This window comes from Rhodamnia argentea, chromosome 9 (assembly GCF_020921035.1).
Source record: "Rhodamnia argentea isolate NSW1041297 chromosome 9, ASM2092103v1, whole genome shotgun sequence".
Lineage (NCBI taxonomy): Eukaryota > Viridiplantae > Streptophyta > Magnoliopsida > Myrtales > Myrtaceae > Rhodamnia > Rhodamnia argentea.
This window is the reverse complement of record NC_063158.1, coordinates 7,616,046-7,638,743: the sequence shown is the minus strand read 5'-3', so window position 1 is coordinate 7,638,743 and position 22,698 is coordinate 7,616,046. Positions and strand designations below refer to the sequence as shown.

General features: G+C 36.4%; 1 protein-coding gene across 1 annotated transcript; it reads left to right on the top strand.

Annotated features, from left to right (window-relative positions):
- The first annotated feature begins 17,004 nt into the window (after nt 1-17,004).
- Nucleotides 17,005-18,451, top strand: LOC115732145 (metalloendoproteinase 4-MMP). Its single transcript, XM_030662808.2, has one exon. It carries the CDS (start codon nt 17,131-17,133, stop codon nt 18,217-18,219), a length of 1,089 nt encoding a protein of 362 aa, XP_030518668.2. The 5' UTR covers nt 17,005-17,130; the 3' UTR covers nt 18,220-18,451.
- Nucleotides 18,452-22,698: the final 4,247 nt, after the last annotated feature.

Here is a 22,698-nt window from a genome sequence, read left to right as displayed (position 1 = left end):
TAATAAGATCTACTTTAAATTTTTATTTTAGGAAATAATAGCATCTCATCTCATGTCGTTATTTTAAAATATTTCCAAAAGACAAAGGAGTCGATGTTCCCCTTCGCTCCCATCCAAGTTGCTTGGGAAAGTGATTGAGAGAGAGAGAGAGAGAGAGGACGGGGGGGAACCTGACAAGTCAGGGTGGGGACTGGCCGAGTCTTGTGTTTTCTTTTGTCCTTTTTCTGGAAACAGACTGAGTATTTGGTTGGTTGGTTGAGCATTTGATTGGGAGTCTTCTCATGAGCGACTGTTCAGCTCCGAGAAGAGATGGATCCAGAAGAGAGAGAGAGAGAGAGAGAGAGAGAGAGAGAGATAATGATAGATCAGAGAGGGATTTTGACAACACAGCTGCTATAATTTTTCTATGATCCTGACTTTAATACCATAACTATTTTTTTCATTTGTAATCCGTAATTTGTGTGGCAAAAAAAAAAAAAAAACCCATCTTGCCCAAAAATCCAATCAGCAAAACCAATAAGAGAGGACATATTAAAAAAAATTGATTATATATTTTGGGGCTTAATACTCAAAAAAATGTTCAATTTTAGCATCCGTCTCAATTAAATAAAAAATAAAAAAAAATTTGTCTTATAAAAAAGCATAACTTTTACTTTTGTCCTAATTCTACCGGCCTAATACCCAAAAAACCTCCAACTTTAACATCTGTCCTAATTATATCCAATTTTTTTTTTCCATAAAAAAACTCCCAACTTTTATTTTTGTCCCAATTCTACCATCGTCGCCCTTCCGTCCATAATCACAATCACTATTCGTTAATCCTATGTGGCTCGAATTTCCTCGCCGAACTTACTAATGAATCTTCGAAATTAGAAAATAACAGGTTTCAGAGACAATGAGATGTGAAATCGTTCGTCCGAATAATTACATCTCTACGTCCGGTTGTTCTTTATGCTATTGAATTCGAAATACGCCATCCGAGTGGCTTTGTATCTTCCGATAATATGTATCGGAAGCGGACAATAGAAGAGAAGTTGGAGGGTTTTTTCATGTCAACTATGCTAAGATGTAATTTATTAACGACGTGAAAATACCATGTATGATTAACTAATGGTGATTATATATGGAAGGCTAACGGTGGTAAATTGGGATAAAAATAAAAGTTGAGAATTTTTTATAAGGCAATTTTTTTATATATAATTGGAACATATGCTAAAGTTAGGGTTTTTTTGGATATTAAACCTATATTTTTATGTATAATTAACCAATAGAATATACACGACAATCACGAGTTTTAAAAAAAAAAATTGAGCCGATTCGGTGGAGGGTTTTTTTGAAAGCTACAGTGAACCCGGCAAATATTTTTTACGAGGACCATTGCAATTCATGTCTTGGACCTAGAGGTGTCAAATGGGTGGGTCGGATTGAGTTTGGGTCGGGTCGAATATGGTCCGACCCATTTTGACTCATTTAACCCGTTTTGACCCATATTCATTCAATACAAATTCAATGACCCATACCCAACCCGACCCATACCCGACCCGTATTTCTTAAACATTCTATATTTAACCAAATCATACAATGCTTGTTTTTTTTTTTATAATTTGATAAAAAAAAATGATATTGCTAAAAATGATATTTAATCAAACTAGGCTCCCCCTATCCCGACTAGCGAACTCGAGGCCGGATCTCGACGAGCCCCGAGCTCACCTAGGCTCGTTTGCCTAGGGAGAGCTCGGGCTCGCCTCGATCGGCCGAGCCTCAAGGCTCTCCAAAGCTCGGTCCATCTCGAGGCTCGCCAAATCTTAGCAAGCCGAGCTTGCCCTAGGCTAGCTTGTGGCCGTCGTCGACTAGTGGCGGCCAAGGCAGGAGAAAAAGGAAAATAGAAAGAAAAGAAAGGAAAAAAGAAAAGAAAAGAAAAAATTAATGTTATAACAAAGTAATAAAATATTAAAAATCATATATTTTTTTTAAATATTCATAAAAAATATTTATGACTCTCTAGTTATCTTACCTAACTCATTTATGCCCAACCTATTTATGACTCATTTAAAACCCATTTAGAACCTATTAGATTTTTAAGTAACCCATTTATGACCCACTAAAGCACATAAGCTAACCCATTTTTGACCCACCATCATCAAATATGGGTTGAATATGGGTTCTAGACCCATTTTGCCACCTCTACTTGGACCCGACAATTTCTTTGCGGTTCGTCCAAATCAAGTGCAATCGCTTGTGTTGCTTTGTTAGACTTGTCATCATCTCCACTTCATCGAAGCTGATTCGACTAGTCTTCACTTTGTTATCTCATAGGCTCGAACCTCTCCACCACTCAATCTTCCCATAAGAGCACCCCCTAGAATTTAGGTTATGTTTGATCGTTTAAATTTCTAACCAAGATAGGATTAGATGGGATATGATATGAAATCCAATGATTTTCATATATCCATTGATTTTACCAGATCTTATCCATTGTTTGGCGAATCACAAGAACAAGGCCGGATATGTTCATATCATATCATGTTCATTATTTGATACTTACACATATCGATGTAAATAAATCTGAAAATGTACAAACAGAGATTATAATAATATCTCATAATTCACTGCCAACTCTAATAGAGAGAAAATATGATTATTCACATTTGCAACTACGAAAGATTTTACTTCTCTCACTATTTTTGTTAAATTTTAGCATGAACCACAAAGTTAAGGAGGAGAATGAACTTTGATTCTCTTTCTGCTTTCACGGACTTTTGACGTGAACCAAAAACCTATGAAGGAGAATAAGTTTCGACTCTCTTGCTGATTTCTTAGAGTTTTGATATGCACTAAAATACTGCAAAGGAGTGGTGAAATTTCATTATGAACTAGAGATACATAAGAGAATGAGATGGATGTTTCTAGTTTTTTTTTTTTTAAGAAATTTCATTGCCCACATTCTTCGATAATTAGAAAAATCATTTTCAAATTCGAATTTATTCACTTAAAATATGGGTTCTTGTACTTAATTTTTATTTACTTACTTTTTTATTTTTATATCTCTCTTTTTCATTACTTTTATTCCGTTTCATCATTTCTTAATAAAAAATTATTAAATAATAAGCTATACTACTATACACAAAATATGTAATGATATAGATATGATAAGTGTGTGTATGCATCAAACATTTATTGTAAAGTAGAAAGAAACTAAAATTTATCGATACATATAGGAATAAACAAAAGAAATTATTTATTATTTTTATTATTCATATTTATTTATTATTTTAATTTTATTTAAGAAGTTTGTTATTCAAGAAAAAATAGCTTTTATACAATGAACATAAGAAATCCTTTCCACCTTTATCCCATCTTCCCCATATGATAATTTTATCCAGGTTGTATCCCCTTTATGTCCCACTTTATCTTGTTCTAGGCGAGAGCTAAACAAAGGATATGATAAAATTATCCTATCCTATTTTATCCAAGCTATATTTTCCTTATTTTAATTTTATTATTTAGGGTTTTATATTTAAATGAACTTAGGGAACAAAAGGGCCAAAACATGTCATTTTTGCTTCTTCTTCTTTTCCCCATCAATTGTAGTGTCCATATTGGACTTAAATCCTTTCAAAAAAGTGACGTCGCTGTCATGATCTAATTGAAAAAACTACTTAAGACTAATTATCGAAATACCATACGAAAGTTATGACATGCTTGATATGCTTATTTGGATTAGTGAGGTTTTTACTTTTGGTTGATGAACAGAGTTTTTTTTGTTGGGGAGGGGGGGTTGAAAAGAAAATTTTCATTTCACATGAAAGAAGTATGAACAAATTAATCAACTTAGTACAGCCTACAAAAACTCTCTCATCTCACAAAGACGGATCTTTCATAGCATCAAAGAACAACTAGTGATCGATCGGTGAATCTTACATCATCATCAATGATGAGCATACGATGAGATTTTTCTCTCCAGTAGCTATGGCTTTGTCAAAAGGCGGTGTGCGTCTAAGTTCGATATCCTCGTACATCACCAAATAGAGAAAACAATAACAGCAACAGATTGAAAGAGCACATAGAATGCCTTGTAAATCCCAAAACTATATAGATTGAAATAGAAGAGCACTCGAATCTGGATATAACTCCAGATTGGAAAAGAAGAGTTTCCGAGACTTGCGGAGTATTCAACTAATTGGAGTAAGCACTCGGAGCTAGTGTCAGCGAGCGGACCTAGAGAAAGCATATTCTTCCAAGGCGCTTATGCTTTGATTTTCAGAGCTCATAGGACAAAACTCTCTACTTTCGTGAAGGATGTTGGTTGCGTCGTCCACAAAATCAACGAAAAAGTCTTCAATATGAAGAGATTGAGACAAGAAGAGAGAGAGACCGGGAGGGAGGGAGAGTCTCTCCCTTAGGGATGTGACTCTAGGTGCGAGAGAGAGAGAGAGAGAGAGAGAGAGAGAGAGAGAGAGAGTTGGGTGAGTGGGATCATTTTGAATGATTAGAGAGGTTAACCCATCATAATGTTTAGTAGTTTATTTAGAAATTGATTTCATTATTCTTGAAAATATTTCTACTCGAATTCACATGTACCCACGCAAAACACCCATCGACATATATCAGATGATGCTTGACACGTCCCGATTATTATTGCAAGCTATAGTAAAGTAATTTGAATACGTAATCTTCTCCTGTTGGTTGACTTACCACATTAATGCTTTTGTTAGGTAACACAAAAAATGGAAGGGATAATAGCACAAGTAGTTCTTAAATTTTCGCTCAATGTGTAATGTCTTCTCAAGACGTTTAATTTGTTTAATGTGGTCCTTGTATTTTTAGCAAATGTTCAATATAATCCTTAGAGTATATGAAACTATTTAAAAGTTCGTGGGTTACATTGAACATTAAACCAAAATTCAATAATCACATTGGACAAATTCAAAGTTCACGAACATTACACATTGAACAAAAGTTCACGAATCATCTGTATCATTTTTCCAAATGAAAATTCACAAAGGTTGAGCCGAAAATCCTTATATCAAGAATCGAAGTTGTGAGAAAATGAGTGAATGATCCAATGTCTACAAATCTAGGAAAACAAATGGTTGAAAATGTAATAACCAAGAAATTCGGACATTTGGCGCAAATTTGTTTGTTATTGGTGGTTGCATTTGTAATTTAATCCATATATAACGCTATCTTCGGATAGACACTCAAAAAATTTCTAACACTAGTTATGACTATTGGCCCTCCTCTCTTTTTTACAGTTGGCCGTCGCCATAGCTCTTGCCGGTAACTTCCTCACCATCTTAGCACTGCTTGCATCGGTTGTGGCAACCACAACCCACCAAACTACTTTTTTTTTTTCCCTATCTATGCCCCCGCTAACCCAAGTGAGCTTTTAAACATTCATTCTACATTTATTCTTGAGGGTATTGATAAGTGGATTTGGATCACCTAACATTGAGATTTTCGTGATATTACTCAAATCGGGCCGTCCAAATAAAAATGGAAGGTTTGATTTAAACCACATCATGTGTTGAAAGGGAGGAAAAAAATTTGGGCAGGAATTTTTTTGGGGTTTGAAAAATTTTGAATCCCAAATGGATGGCCTAATTTGAGTAATATCATGCATGTCACGGAAATCTCAATATTAGGCGATCCGGATCACAAGTCTTCCTTTATCGAGAACGGAATCACCTCCGACAATAGCCTTCTAAAATGTTAAAATGTATCTCCTCTCACTTATTTTTATGGAAAATATTTTCCTGACAGTTTAATAGTACTCTCGGTTATTTCTGACCGAAGATCCACACACCATCATAACATGTTTTGTATAAAGTACTCATTAATTGAAAAATTGTAGGGTTAGAAATAATGACGGTATTGTTAGACTGTCATGTAAGCGGCTTCCTATTTTTATAGTGCATAAGATAATTTGTCATGTCATCTCTTGCCTGCCCATGAATCCGATAGCAATACAAAATGTTGCACGCAAGCGGAGGCTCAGTAATCCCCTCCCTCCCTATCCTTTTTGCGCATGCGAGGGAGTCTACTACTGTCATTGAGATATAAACAAAAGGTCGATTACGGTGGAGTTATGTGAGAACCTTTATTTTGAAACATGGAGGAACTCGAAGAATTACAAATCATGTAAATCTTGTTGGTTAAGAACTAATTTCATTTAAAATAAGCTTAATCAACGATTCTTTTATGGCCATGACTATTGGATTAGAACTCGTATAGCTCGAGAGAATGGTATACTAAGGGTCAAAAGACAGGGCCAAAGTCCTCAAATCAAATGGTGTTTGGTTCATTTTTGACTCACTTGGGAAGAGCAACACTACCCAAAGACCTCAGGACTTGGGAAGACTAATAATTTTTATTATTTTAATTTTTCACCTTGCTTGTGCGCCCCGGTCGCCCGCCACGTCGCGCCGCCACGGTGGCTACCGCTTTTTTCAAAAAAAAATATTTTACAAAGTTCAATTTCACAAACAACATTTTCACAAAGTTCTTTTTAAATGTATTTTTAAAATATCTTTCCAAACATCGCATTTGAAAAAGGCCTTTACAAGGTATTGCATTTTCTCAAAGTCCCTGCCAAATTAACAAACGGGCCTAAGCCTCAAAAGCCAGTCGATGCAAATTCCAAAACGGATCTGACCCGATTTGAAAGGAGGGAGGAGGTGGGTAGTCGACACGTGTACTCGCATAAATTTTGCTTCCGTAATCGTCCTGCACCCTATGTAGTAGGCAGACTTCATTTGTTTCCTTTTATGGCAGAAGACTGCATTGCTTCTTTTAACGAAACAGAAAGTGAGAAGAAAAGACTAGAAAAAAGACGACAGAGGGGACCATTTCTTTTCCTTTACTTTCCTTTTCTATTTAGTTAATAATGAGATCTCGACAGCTCACTTTTATTTGTTCTAAAAATTGAAACTATTAAATAAAATCGTAATTAATTTATTTAAATATTCTTACACTCCCTCCTAAGTCTAGATTGAACTTTGACTTAATACTAAAAGTGGAAATTATAAAGCGAAGATAAATAAAGAATTTGAAAAGATGCGAATTATAAGACCTCCTATTATGATATCATATAAAATCAACGGATTCATTTAGTATTTAATTATTTTAATATTTTTCATGTGCTGATTACTCTCATGTTGTATACAATCGATTTATCACGAAAATCGAATTTTTCTGAAAAAAAAAGTACATTTGATAGGTGGCATGGCAGCATTTACTTTGCAACACCCCTTTTGTTTCTTTTGTTGTCTTTCTAGATTTTTTTTTGTTGAGGGGGGGGGGACCGTTAGGCATTGGAGTCATTAAAACCTAAATTCTTGGCAATCATGTGGCAAGAGTCCTTCGATTTCAAGGAGAGAGAAAAGTAAAAACATTAAAAATAAAATAAAAGGACGATTACTTGCATTATTACATGGAAACTCTTATTGAGTACTCCCTCATCGTCGGGATCAACACCTCCAATCATCACGACAGTCAACTCCGTAACATTAAATGATTGGCACGCTTCAAAGATTTGAAAAATGCATGTCAAAAGAAGGGCAAAAAAAAAAAAAACTAATTAGTTTAGAATATAATAATCTTCGATACCCACTTTTCTTTTTTCTATTTGATTGTCATTTGGGTGGGTTTCTTGGTCAAAATTTTGAGTTTCTTGGTCTACGTATGGCTTGTAGAGATAAGCATAACCTACAAACTTTGCATACACGTATGACTTTTGCTTTTGGCTATAGTTAATCACATGTGGGGGCTCCTCATAGATTTCTCCTTATACTGGCCTCGATTCTCCTACAACTTTCCCCACGTTCACTCTTCTCTTCGGTTCTCTCTTCCATTTCCTCAAATTCCTGCATTCAAATCCATTTCTTGATTACTTTTTGCTTGGTTCTGAAAGCGACAGTGTTTTTGATCGTTTCAATTGGTCTTGGTTGTATTGGTTTCTACAAGGTCAGCTGTACACGACTGATCCGTTTTCGTCATTGCACTTTGATTCGCTTTGTTCGGTTTTAGTTCAACAACGTCGTTAGTCTCACTTGCCTGCAAACTCAGGTTGTCTCAAGTTGAACTCGTTGCCTGTTGAGGTCCTCGATTTCTTGTTTTTGGCCCTGCATGTGCTCTACTCATGTTGGTCTGCAAGTGCAAAAAAGAATACTCCCCTTAAGTTTTCATACGTTTATTCACTTCATCTTCAGTAGATTGGATGAATTGGAGCTTCCTCAAATTGGGTCAAACTAGAAATCTGCCAAAATAAGCACGTGAGTGACACGTGCAAACTAGTCGACGAAGACTTGGCCGATTGTGAGCTCAGGGCTTTTTTTTTTTTTAGACCAAATTGGCCACCTCATGTCATTGTTTGAGATAATGTCCATTTTGAATTTTCTTTTAAAAAAGCGGCATCTCTTCATAAACTTCCTTGACGTTCTCCCATGATTTTATGACTTGATGAAAGATCCAAGGTGGAACTCGAACGAGTGATCGAAGCATGACATTACTCCCACATGTTAGAATCCCATTTGACTCGGCTTCATCATTCATAAACAACTCTATATATAAATTCAGAGTGCAAAAGAATTAATAATGCCGACATCAATTACTCCAAAGGTAAGGTTAAAGAAGATATATATGCAAAACACATGAAGAGCCGCCATTGGCTCAGTACGACTCAAAAGCCACTCAAAATCAGGTGTCGGAAATGGACGAAACCCTAACTTGTTTTGGAACGAGCGATAAGAATCAAGTCCTTCGACTTGTGCACCAGATTTCCTGTACGCTGAGACTGAGTGCAGTGCCAACTAGCATTAAAGCGAAGAACCAAAAGAAGGAAAACAAAAGTGAGGATCAATAGCGATACGCTTGCATGTGCTTCTGTGAAGATAAGGATCGCTGAGTCAACATGGGCCCCTTTCCCTCTGCAGGTTGCAGATACTACTTCCATAGCTCTCGAGTTTTATCTCACTGTGGATCTTGGGACCTGGGTCATGGGACTCTGCGAGTTTTTCTCCGATCTGATCATGACATGACATAAACCAGAGATTATATAGATCTGTGATGGTTGATCTTATTGTCGTTCCATCTGGTCGCAAGAATTTTAATTTCTTGCTATTTCTTCGTCCTAAATTTCAAATTGTAAAAGGGGTTCCCTCCCTTTTTCTTTCCTCGAAGCCTTCGCCTGAGTCTTCTTTCTACGGAGCCGTTCCTGAGGGAGAGAGAGACCCCGCCTCCCTCCCTCTATTTTCCTCTTTCCTTTTCTGAAGCTTTTCTTTTGTGTGCATGAACAAATTTTTACAATTAATTTTGGATGAATTTGAAGATTAGTTCGTTCATTCGTCCAATAAATAGCCACCAAAGAAGATATTAGTGATGTGGCTCCACAAGCTCTCTGAAATTAGGCTGCTCTCCTCTCTCGATTCAAATTTAGGTTAAATTAAAGCCCAAATGAGATCTAGATATAGATTTGAGAGTTTCTTAGAAGTAATTGATTTGTGTTTGTCAACACTATTGATGAGGACATTGAAACTTGACGCGCATCGTAAGTTGTTGCAAATGAAATGAGAGATCTTGATGTGTGCTTATCATTGAATTTGGTGATCGGTTTTTGAAGTTTTACTTGGCAAATTTGTTCTTGAGGGGTGAAAATGTACTTCTAGCTGCAAAATTGTACTTTGTTATTTGCTTTCTAGCTTTTACTTTATTATGCAATTATTTGAGATTTAGCAGACTTGAAAGATATAACTCTCGTCCGATCTAGTCATAAGTATTTCAATTTCTTGCTGTTTAATGATACTCAATTTCAAATTGTCAAGGGTTTCCTCCCTTTTCCTTGAAACTGTTGCATGAGGACTGAATCCATAGAAACCTTGGCTTAGTACCATTATTGTAAGCGGCGGATGATGATTGGTATGCAGGATCAGCTGCAACGGTTTCACATGAATGTGAATCAAGAGATTGGCTTGATTGAAAGGCTTTCCAATCCAACTAGCCATTGTACCTGAGATTGCAATAAGTCCTTGTTCTTTGGAGCTTATTCTTGGTCCCAAGGGAAATGGGAGGACAAAGAGCAGCTTGCTTCTCCAATTGGATCATTGCTCGACTTGATGGGTACTTCTACTGGTTTATCGGAGATGCTCTTGTTTTTCTTTTAGGAGTTGCTTGGTGGTCCCCTTTTATGAAACAGTGCGTGACAGAGAGACCTCTCTCTCTCTCTCTCTCTCTCTCTCTCTCTTCATTTATGTTTCCCTTTTCCAGCAGCTGATCTTAGGTGAACATGGAGATTAGTTCGACCATTCGTCCATTCATCAGCTACTGAGGATGATGTTCGTGACGTGACTCCATAATCTCTCCAAGATCAGGTCGCTCTCCTCTCATGATTTAGACTAGATTAAGATTTTGGGATTTTACTCTCTTAAACTAGATTTGCATATAGATCTGTGAGTTCCTTATAGATATTTGATATGTATTCTTTCAACATATTGATGTTAGTGTCTCTGCATGACGACAATGATGATGTTGAACCTAGATGGGCACCACAAGCGATTGCAAATGAAGTAAGAGATCTCGGCGTGTGCTCATCTTTGAACCTAGCGATCGGCCGGGGAAATTTTACGGTGGCGGATTTGTTCTAAAGGAATGAATGTGTGCTTCTAGTTGCAAGATTGTGATTTGTTATTTGCTTTTCGAATTTTGCTTTGTTATGTAGTTATTTGAACTTTTCTAGGATTAAAAGATGTAACTCTTGAGTATTAATCTGCTAGGCATATTTCTTTTGACATAAAAAATTTTTTTTTTTTTGAAAGGGCCAAAGTTTAGGGATAGTTTGTGTTATTTACCATTTTTTTGCTAATTGAGTCCTAAACCTTTTGCATTTATGCCAATTCAGCTCATTCGACCAACTTTGGTCGGCCGGCGTTGACGTGGATAATATTTGATAGTATTTTAAAATTTTCAAATAATATTTTACTTTTTCCCCCTATTTTCTTTTCTTTCATATTATTTTTTCTCCTCTTCTCATTCTTCCTCTAGCCAATCACCAAAAAAAGGAATAAATAAATAAAAATATAGGAAATATTTAAAAAAATTAAAAAATTGCCACATCGGTGCTACCGGCGTCCACGCCACCCCAAGTTGGCCAAAGTTGGTCAAACAGACTAAATTGGGACAAATATAAAAGATTTAGGATTCAATTGACAAATAAAACTATTTAAGATTGAATTGGCACAATTGCAATATGTTATAGAACTTTTTTGGTAATTTTTCCCAAAAAAAAGACACTTATTATATATAGACAAGAGCTGTATCTAAAATATAAAATCACTTTTTAGGAAACCTGTTCCAATTAGGAAATATATTCATATTAGGAAACCAACTTAAATAAGAAAAGTTTCCTTTTCAAGCTCAAATTCGAGATATAATTTCCACAATTACACTAGTTATTAACTTTATCTTTAATTGAAGTAACTTGATAGGTTTCCTTCCCATATTGATATCCTAATCTTTCAAGCAAATCTTCATTTGGGTAAGAACTCATAATCTTTTTAGATAGGGTCAATTTTGATCTAGGGCCGGTTAAACTCTAGAATTGGCTTGGTTTGGGCTGGTTCTCCGAGGCAATGGGAATTGGACCAATCTTTGCTAGCATACTAATTTTTGTATGACTGTGAGATTTACAATGTTATGAGCCATAAATTTTAGAAAGGGTGGACCCTACAATAATTTTGTATTAATTCTCAACCGGACCATTCCTTACCGGGTGAACAAACCTACTAAGCCGGCTCTGAAAAGGTTCTCGAGTCAACCGTCTCTATCACACTCCCTTAAATGGTAATATGTCTTTGAAAAAAAAAATGGTAATATGTCAAAAGATGTCATGAGATAGAAATATTAGGCTTCAATAGCTAATAGAAGTTGTCATGCAAGACGGGACAGATCATGGGCAAGCCTTGCCTGAAGCATGTCCACATAAATTGATGACTTAGAGCGATAACCTATCCAAGGACCATGTGGTTTCACGTCAGTCACCATGGCCTGATTAGATAAGGGCGAAGATTGATCGATCCACACCTGCCTCTCACTATGTGCATAAACATATTTCGTGAGGCAATGCAATTTTTCATTAAAGTTTTATTTATTTTTCTTAAAAATGATCGCTCGTCACTTAAAACAATTATTTAATTAAAAAAATACTTCAATTATCGACAGCAGTTTATGTCTAATCATTTTTGTGAACAATGAAAAAAATTTCGTTCATTTATTTTTATAAAGCAATCTTTTTTAGGAAAATATTTTTCAAATCATTCACTTTTGAAACAAACGGAGCTTTAAGTCAGCTAAATTGCCATCTCTACACCGACAGGAATCCGTATTGGACTTTCTATTGTTATGTCAAGTACATGAGAATGAGTGGATGATAGAGGCTGAATATCCTCCATTCTATGCACTATCTCCATTCTTTTCCTATCAAAAATCAATATTTGGTCTATTTAGTTACGAATTTCGTAACTAACCTCATTCAGATAGCTCAATTCTCACGACTTTGCATGGTGACATAATGAGTTCACCGATCACGAGAGAGAAATTATTAGCTGCATTCGATCCATATGAGCCTAATGCATAAGAATCTTCACCAGCAGGATTCGTGCATATACTGTTCCATGATGCGACACGACCTGTTCCACGTCAATACCTAAATATGTAGTGTATCACATGCGTCGTGAATAATGACAACATTTTTCATCGGACGATCTTGTTTGGCCAAATTCTTGAGAATAGTTTATCCAATTTGCACCTTCGGAAATAACAAGGTTTGTAAATTTCTAATACTTGGTCCATCATCTGTGGTGGAGCCCAACAGGAATTGGGCTGAGCCTTGAGGCAAAGCACAAGAAATCTCGTTTTGATTCATATTTGCTACAGTGACCACAATTTTGGAACTTCAAGCGCAACTGGCTTTGGGAGTTGTTGGTTATGTTGATTGGAGTATTACTATTATATTTATTTTTGCCTATTTCTAAGTGTCAAGGATTTTCTTTTCCAAGAATAGATGAACTGCTGTTTAATCGATTTTTTGTTTTGTTTTGCATTTACTAATTAACAGTTTGATATATCAAATTTGCAAACCGGAGTTTCAAAAAGGGGACACACACATATACATATCTAATACTAGAGAAAATTATCCAAAAAGTCATAAACCTGTTGTACGGAGGTCAATCTAGTTCTAAAATTTTCAATTGTGCCTATTTAATCCTAAACCATTTGATGATTTGCTATTAGTCCTAAACCTTTCAATTGTGTTAATTTAGTTTTAAATCTTTTGACAATTTATCAATTTAGTCATAAACCTATTATTTGGATAATTAATCGGAAGAACTATATTGACAAATCATGAAAAAAGTTTATAATTAAATTGGCAAATCACAAAATGTTTTGGGACTAAATTGAATATCAAAATATTTAGGACTAAATTGGCACAACTGAAACGTTTTAAGGCTAAATTGGTTGCCGTACAATAGATTTAGTACTGTTTGGATAATTTTCTCTTGACTTGTTGTCACGACCTAAAAATTGGTTTTTTCAGGTTAACGGATTATTAGGTTAATTAGATTAACTAACCTAATTCAGACTCTCCCAAGTCCTACCGAATCGCAACTTATGTTCAATTACATGCCAAGATTTTAAATTGGAGCCGCCACTAATCTTTTATGGTAGGTAGATTAGAAACCTAAATAAAGTATTAGGGAGAAAATACTTTATTTCATACGAACCAGAGATTAAATGGATTCGGGGACTTGGTTACATTAACTTTTCAATTAATGCCCTTTCGGTACCCGATTTTCATGAAAAATCCTTAGTTTGATGATTTGAATTAATTTTTTTTTGGGGTTTTCTTTTATTAAATGCAATGCTAATGCAACCTACCTATATGACATGTGAGATGTAATGACATGGCAAAAATACGTGACATGGCATAATGACGTGGCAAATATGCATGACAAGGAAAATATAATAATGCAAACTAAACTATAATGCTATGCAACGTGGATGGTATTTTTTGGTATATTTTGTGTATTTTCGGATTCATGAAAAAATAAAGGTAAAAACTTCTCTAATGTGAAGTAACATCTAATTTAACTTAAGAAATTGATTTCTCAAAGCCCTAATTTTATTAGACATTATTTTCATGCAAAAAGTGAAGAGAAATGTGATTTAGCTTAAGAAAACGTGACATCTTTTTTGGGATTTTTTAAGAATTTATTTAAACCATAAAAACAATGAAATTTGAACAAAAATAAACAATATTGCCCATAAAACACCTTTAAATCCGAAATTCCGATTTTTATTCACAACATCCTCCGAGATTAGGGTTAGCAAGTGAATATATTATAGAATTACCGTCGTCCCTATATACATAGGGCAAACCTTGAAATTCTATTTAGGAATTAGCGATCCGCTCCCGAGATCGAGGATTTGATATCTAATTCACACGTACGGGCACGATCGTACTTCGAGATCGAAGTCATGTGTTGCCTTTAATGTACGTTTTCCGAGGGACAAAGCACAATTGGGGAGCATGTGTTATGGGCAGTTTTGTTTAAAGATGTATAAATATTTATTGAATTTTTAAAACCCTTAAGGGATTCTGAAATTTTCAAGGAGATAAGCTCCTATCCAAAAAGGATCGACATCTTTTAAAAATTAGAAAGATTATCTTCTGAAATTTTTCAAAGTATATCAAATAATTTCCCGAATTTTAAAGATGCGTTCAATATCTAAAAAAAAATCGATTGAATCTTGAGTTATTTGAATATTCCGAAAATATATTAATATTCTACAAGATATGATTGCCTCAAAATCCAAGGTGTTCTTATCCCTAAATGCTCTAATTTTCGAATTTTCCAAGGATCATCGATTATACGAAATGCTCAAGATAAAGATTGTGGTTCGGATCCTTAAATCGAACCGCAAGATAATTAAAATCCAGAAATATATATCGACCGAAGATAACATGCTCAATATATTCTCAATTTCAGAAAAAAAAGTTAAGTGATCAGATTCACCAAATAAACAAATCAAACAAGCAATCTTCAGCATATCGATGGATCAAGCAAAAGGTCGCATATGATCAGAAAATCAAGTGCCAAAAAAAATGATCATCAACAAACAAACGACACGAGGTAAGGCCAAATCGAACGCTAAACGGCAGCGAACCTCAACCCTAAACAGTGGCTGATTTTAACCATGAATAGCAACAAGTTTTTACATTTAACAGTTGTAGCTTCCGTCATTAAACCGCAGCAAGTTCCAGTACTTAATAGCATGCTAAAACATCCTAAACAGCAGGAATTCCTCCCTAAAACAGTAGCCAAAAAAGTGCTAAAACAACGGTGATTTCAACGTGAAAACAACAATGATTTCAACAAGAAAATTGCAGCGAAACAGCATGCGAATAAAGCAACAGCAACATTGAACAGAGGCAAAAACAGCAGCAATTTTGTATCGTTAATGGCAGTAAAAATCAAACATCAAACCATGGTGAATTTAGCATTAAACAGCATGAAACAGCGTTGGTTTTTAGTGTGAAACAGCAGCAAAAACAAGATAAAAAACATGCTTGAATCAAGGCTGAAAGTATACGAAGATTACCTTAGTTCGCGAGACAAAACTCGGACCAATTCGATGCAAAAACGCCTATGGACAGCAGCTTCGATCGCGCCTCGTTCTCCTCTTCTTGCGCTTGCCTTTTCTCAGCCGTGTGTGCCTTTTCCTTGGTCTCCCTCAATCTAACGTGAATCTCAATTTTCTAAATCCAAAAATCCCCTTCGTGCTCCCCTCTCTATCACGTGTGTTCTCTCTCAATATTCTGAATTTTTAACGTGTGGAACCCCTTAACCCTAGGCATAGAGATGTATTTATAGAGAAAACTAGGGCTTTGAGTTATAGGGTTTATTTAAACCGTTAGATCAAAAACTCCAATTAGATATCGATCGTTAGATCGAAAATTCCGATCTTGAGGAGTCCTATTGGACTTAGACTCTTACAATTTTCGGCCAAATGAATGAGGAGGGAGAAATAGGCTATTTTTCAATGTTTTATGGGCTCGTTTTGTGATTCCGGACTCACCTAGACCTTAACTAATAAAATGAGTAATTAATTAAGGCCTTTTTGCAATTTTAAGATCTCAAACGGGCTGTTTTGAGTCCAAAATCATAGTAAAAAATTCCGCACCCTCCCTAATGACTTTCGGGTCGATTTTAACTCGGTCGTCCATTGGAATCATGCTCAATTGACTCATCTCCGGACCTATCCGACACGACGAAAATTAAATATGCAATGCATGAAAATTTATTTTTTGTAAGAATTATGAATAACTCTCATTTTTATGAATGATTTTCTAAAAATCAAAATTTAGGTGTCAACACTTGTAGATTGACAACAATATCAAGATTTCACGTACTGCCCCACAAGATAATAAACAAGTATACTACTACCAAACCAAAAAATTCTGGATAACTATGTTATCGAATTCAGATGAAATGCCTAGGATTCCGAAGACATTCATCACATGAAAATCTGTAGTTTGAACCTGACCGTCATATGGAGACAAGAGAAGGAGATTGGTGGCGTGCATCCATCACCTTTGTGCATAAGCTTGAGTCTCTTACAAGTGCCACGCGAAAGCAAATAAGTTAGCAGTTCACGACTCTTCTGAAATCGAAGCATTCACGAGCGTTTTTTCCGCTGGAGTCATCCTTACGTCTAAAAGCAATCATGACGCCTAACGATCAGTACCGACTTGGCAATTCAAAGTGGGCCTTCTCTAAACTTCAAGTGAAAACGAAATCAGAAAGGCCAGAGTGAGCGTTCGTCAACCGGCATCTGATGAATCAGACATTCCCAACAAGAAGTTTCTCTCCCGCGACCTAGAGAAGTTGTAATGATTGAGCTCCGAGGTCGAAGAAACATGGTGTTCCTCAGAGGAACATTTCTAACTAATTACAATGACTTATGATCATCCCACTTTTTGCAGTTTTCATAATTCGAATTACCCAATCATAGCCTTGTGCTACTCTTTCTTTATAACACAGAATTTTCTCCGACTCCTCATGACCGAGAGCTACCATGTTCCTGACATTCGCTTCTCATTCCTCCCTCCTCTTTCTCATCTCACTCCCACTATGCATCTCCATCGAAATGACCCACTCATTCGCTCCAAGCACTTCATGGCTAAACTCTGTTGAGAGAAATGATATTACCTTCAAAGGGCTAGATATCGAGCGGGATGTCGATAGAGGCTTGAATACATGCAGCATCGCGAAGATCAAGAGATATCTCCATTACTTCGGTTATCTCCCGCTCCAAAACCCTAGTTCTGACGGCCGGTTCAATTCGGAGTTTGAACTAGCCACTGTAAGTTACCAATCAAAACTTGGCCTCTCAATCACGGGCAAGCTCGATATCAAAACAATGAATCAAATCCTCGAGCCCAGGTGCGGTGTCTCTGACTTCGCCCCCGGCAAGCATGTGACTAGACGCTATGTGCATTTTCCTGGAAAACCTAGGTGGACCCGTCACAAGCCCATTGTCCTCACCTACGCTTTCTCGCCCGATCATTTCATCGACTATTTAACCTCAAACGATGTCCGTCATGTGTTTCAACGTGCCTTCGCACGGTGGGCAGCTGTCATTCCAGTGAGTTTTAGGGAAGCGAATGATTATGGCTTCGCAGACATCAAAATAGGGTTTTACAGCGGCGATCATGGAGATGGCCAGCCGTTCGATGGGGTGCTCGGGATTTTGGCCCATTCATTCTCGCCAGAGAGCGGGAGGCTACACCTCGACGCGGCGGAGAGGTGGGCAGTGGACTTCGGCTCCGAGCAATCCAAGGTGGCGGTCGATCTAGAATCAGTTGCGGTGCATGAAATCGGCCATTTGCTTGGGCTAGCTCATAGCTCAGTCAAGGATGCTGTGATGTATCCAAGTTTGAAGCCTAGAGAGAAGAGGGCGGATTTGAACATTGATGACATAGAGGGAGTTCAAGCATTATATGGATCAAATCATAAATTGAGGTTTGGAGCTTTATTAAGATCTGAAACTTCTGTGAGCTTGGGGGTCACCCTTTTAAGAACAAGTTGGATTGGCTTCACTTCATCTTTACCTCTTTTATTCATGCAATTGTGCATCAATTGCTTCTTATTATTCGTCTTGTGATTTTTGTGATGCTTTCTTGGTCTTCATTGACCCCTTCATTTTAGTGTGAATTAACCAGAAACGACTCTCCAAATCATCAAGTGCTTTGGAATGGATTGAGCTGTGCTAGTTGTTTTTCTTCTTTTATATTTCTCCCCTTCAATTTTGGGATTCTATCAGGATTTTTTTTTAAATGTAGATCTTGTTGTAAACTTTAGAGAAATAAAATTTTATGTATGTATTTGTTTATTATATAAAGGAAAGCCGTGTTTCTCTTACTCCTAAAATACCCTTGGCTTCATGTTTTCTACATATTGTCCAAGAATAATCTGTTAGGATGCACATGTGAGTAAGTTGTATTAGAGAAATCTCACATCGGAGAATTGATGTGGTGTAGAGTAGTTGATACACTTAGTTGGCCCATAACTTATTAAGTCCAATTGAATATGACGACAGGCTTAGAATTGGGCTCCCTAAAAATCACACTTAAATTGAATTGTAGCCATTGACATATGCAATGTGTTTTGCCCTCCTGGTGCTTAGGAAGATCACGACTCATTATCTTTTTTACTTCAAAAAGAATGTCATAGCCAACTCGGAGTGAAATTTCCAAAAAAAATAAAAAAAATAAATAATATCAAAGTGACATTTCAATCATTATCTAATGAGCTTGTGACTTCCTAAGAATAATACAAGATACATAATAACTCATGAAGGTAACATATTTCTAGATTATAATTCCCACTTATTTTTTCGAGAGGAATCCTTGAAAATTTGTGATGCAGAGAACGAATTTCCAGATTCATTCACGAAGATGACGAGCCTTCATTTTACCAAGACAAGCCAGTTGTTGACACTCAAAAATAATAAAGTCCCGCCCATAGAGAAATAGGTGTTAATTGATTAGAACATCAACAATTTGTCGATAATGGAAACGCTTGTCGACGACCGTGATAATCGATGACCACAATACAGGTATCACTCAACACCTCATGCTGATGTTGTATGAACCAGACATTTGTGAAAACAAGAAGAGCCAACCCTCATGCTGATGTTGTTGGTCGGGGTCCCAAAGAATTTCGAGCTCAAAAACTGAAGGTCATTTATTCGAATCATGCATGGCAATTGGGTTCGAGATGCCGACCCCTGCATCCCAACACCACCACCTCCGCATCGAAGGACTGAATTGTGGGTTTTAGAAACCCTAATCTATCCATATCGGCGTCTGGGTGAAACTTCTTAATTGGTCGAATATATTGGGACCATTTTGAAGAAAAAAGTATGCATCAACATTTTTAAATTAGAACAAGAATACATGAATTTTTGGTGCATTATTCTTATACATGACTAGTTCGTTTATTAATAAGTTATGACTTCTTAATGGCTTGAGACCTTGACTGCCTCGCACTTTGCATAGCAATATTTTTTTAGGAAAACGGAGATCAACATCATCGGGCTCCGAGTTGACACAATTTTGACGTTAATGTAATCCACGTGTCACAAGCAGAGAAGGGCCAATGTCTTTTCAGCCATAAAATTAAACTCCATAAGTAGTCACTAAAAGAACTCCATAATGAGAGTGTGATTATCTCTAATAACTTTTTGAGTTTTATTTTATGCCTGAAAAATTATCAAAAATAATTTGCAGGATCTCCATTGCGAGGAAATTGCAGACAAAGATTAAAGCGACAACAAGATGGAGGAGACTTCTCTTATGGGTGTGGGTGTTATTAAGGCATCGACGTCGTTTAAGTACATAATTTTGACGGATTTTATATATTTGTTGTCGCCCTTTATATAATGTTCGAGATTTGGTTGTCGGATTTTCTACGACAATAGTGAGAGTCAAATTTCCCTTATGATTTATTTAGTGAGTGTTGCTTTTTGTTCGTTAAATCCACGTGTTGGTCTTATTTACACGTGAGCAGGAGCATCACAATATCTCGCACTCTTACCTCGTTTTCAATGGATCTTATACGCACCTTGTCTGTCACCACCTAATAATTTAGTTCTTTTATTACACTTTTTCGCAGGTATAATGTAGGATAGGGAGAGAAGGGAGAGAATTCATTAGGGTTTCTAGTAGATGAGGTGAGTACAATAGACATGACCGGTTCCGGTTCCGGGTTTGAAATCGCCGATTCCGGTTCCGATTCGGAACCCCCGGGTCCTAGGCTCAACGGCTCTTTTCCCCAGGCCTCTTCCCCCCCCCCCCCCTTTTTTTTTTTTAAAAAGGGTTCGAAACTGTGGGCCAGGTCAACAGGCCGGTTCCGGGCCCCGGTTCCATTTTGGCCATGTCTAGAGTACAACGATGGGTTACAAATTCAATCTTGGGTTGTCCTTTACTACGTCTTAATTATTTAAAATGGTGAATTGTAGATAATTGACTTTTAAATGAACCGGCTATCTCATAACTATATTAAATCCAGCGGGGACCGAAATTAGAGCAATTCTATTTATCCAAACTTGTTAGAAGTATTCGTATTGGTGAGTTTTGCGTGTGTGAAATAATATGGGTCCTGGTACTATCTTGAAAATTCTAATTCAAAAGCTTAAAAGTTTAGGTGGAGTGAGACTCCATGCTGTATAAAGCCTAGTGAAACCCGTGTGCGAATCACGTCGGATATTTAGGCATGCGTTGCTCTCCATTTTCTAAATCACTTTTCATGATTTTGAATGCCGATAAGACGTTTGTGTTAGGAAGCGAAAATTACAAAAAAGTCCAGAGTCTATTGCATTTGTGTCAATTTAATCATAAATCTTTCAATTGTGCCAATTTAGTCCTAAACCTTTTGGCAATTTGTCAATTTAGCTCTAAACCTTTCAATTGTGTCAATTTAGTCCTTAACTTTTTGAAATTTTGCAAATTTGGTCTAATCTTTTGAAGTTTAGCCATTTTACTCCTAAACCTATTATTACCGTAGTAATTGGCAGGAAGAATTAAATTGACAATTCATTAAAAGGTTTAGGACAAGTTTGGCAAATCGTTAAAATATTTAGGACTAAATTGGCATAATTGAAAGGTTTATGATTGAATTGGCAAGTTGTCAAAATGTTTATGATTAAATTGGCACAATTGAAATGTTTAGGATTGAGTTGGCCACCGTACAATATATTTAGGACTTTTTGGATAATTTTTCTTGTTAGGAATGTAGGTCTTTGAAGAGAGAAAATAGAAAAGAAGACAAATGAAATTTTACGTGAAAATACCCTTTCCAAATCAAAAAGGAAAAAAATCACAAGGCCGCACTAGGCAGCCTCTTCACTATTAGTATCAGTATTAACGCTACAAACTTCAGCATTACAACTATAAAAGACATTGCTCCAATATATAGGAGGAGCTTAGGGTATACTTAGTTATGATGAAAATTACAAGTATGCCATTAGCAATAAAAGCTCTGCACTTAATATTATTTTTCTCTACTAGATTCCATAAATCTATCAATCTCCCACTTAGAGGCTGATCTTCAAAACAACAATAATCTTTCATAATCTTCACTTGTCTTTGTAACCCAAATTGTCCTAGTGCGGCCCTCCCAATCACTAACCATGGAGGCCAACTAAGGCAATACACAACCTCATATTCTCAATAGTAACAACCATTGTTAACATATTTGATGGATTTTATGCACCAAGAATCTTCTTCAATGACAATCTCTCACTATGTATCAGCCGACGAATATGATGATACTTCAACTCAATATGCTTTGTCCTTGAATGATATATCGGATTCTTTGCATGATAAATAATACTCTAATTGTCACTAAAAAGAACATTGCTATCATGCTCCTTGCCTATCACCTTAAAAAAAAAATTTCAACCGAATCATCTCCTTACCGTATTCGGACTCTACTTCAGTAGTTGAGAGAAATACAAACGTCTAAAGTCTAGATATCCATCCGATTGTAGTGTCACCTAAAGTAAAATCATAACCCAAGCTGCTCTTCCCGTTTTCCAAGTCACCACCAAGATCTGCATCAACAAAGCCTTGTAAAGTGTCACTGTTTTTCATAAAACATAATGACATATATGAAGTGCCCCTCAAGCATCTTAATGACCACTTTGCAGCTTCCTAATGCTTTATTCCTAGATTAGCCATGTATCCGCTCACAAATCCTATTGCGTGAGCTATGTCCGATCCGATACACACCATAGCGTACATTAAACTACCAAAAGATGACGCATACGGCACCTTAGCCATATATTCCTACTCTTCATCTATCTTTGGCGATTGCTTCTTCTAGAGCTTGAAATGACTACCTAAAGGAGTTCTTCCGGGTTTTAAATTCTGAATTTCGAATCTATCTAGCACCTTCTTAATGTACTTTTCTTAAAATAACTTTAGAATTCTTTCGAATCTATCTCACGTGGTCCTCATCCCAAGAATTTGATTTGTTGTGCTTAAGTCTTTCATCTCAAACTCTTTTGACAATTGCTACTTCAGTATGTTGATCTCCCTCATGCTAGATCCCGCAATGAACATATCATCCACATACAACA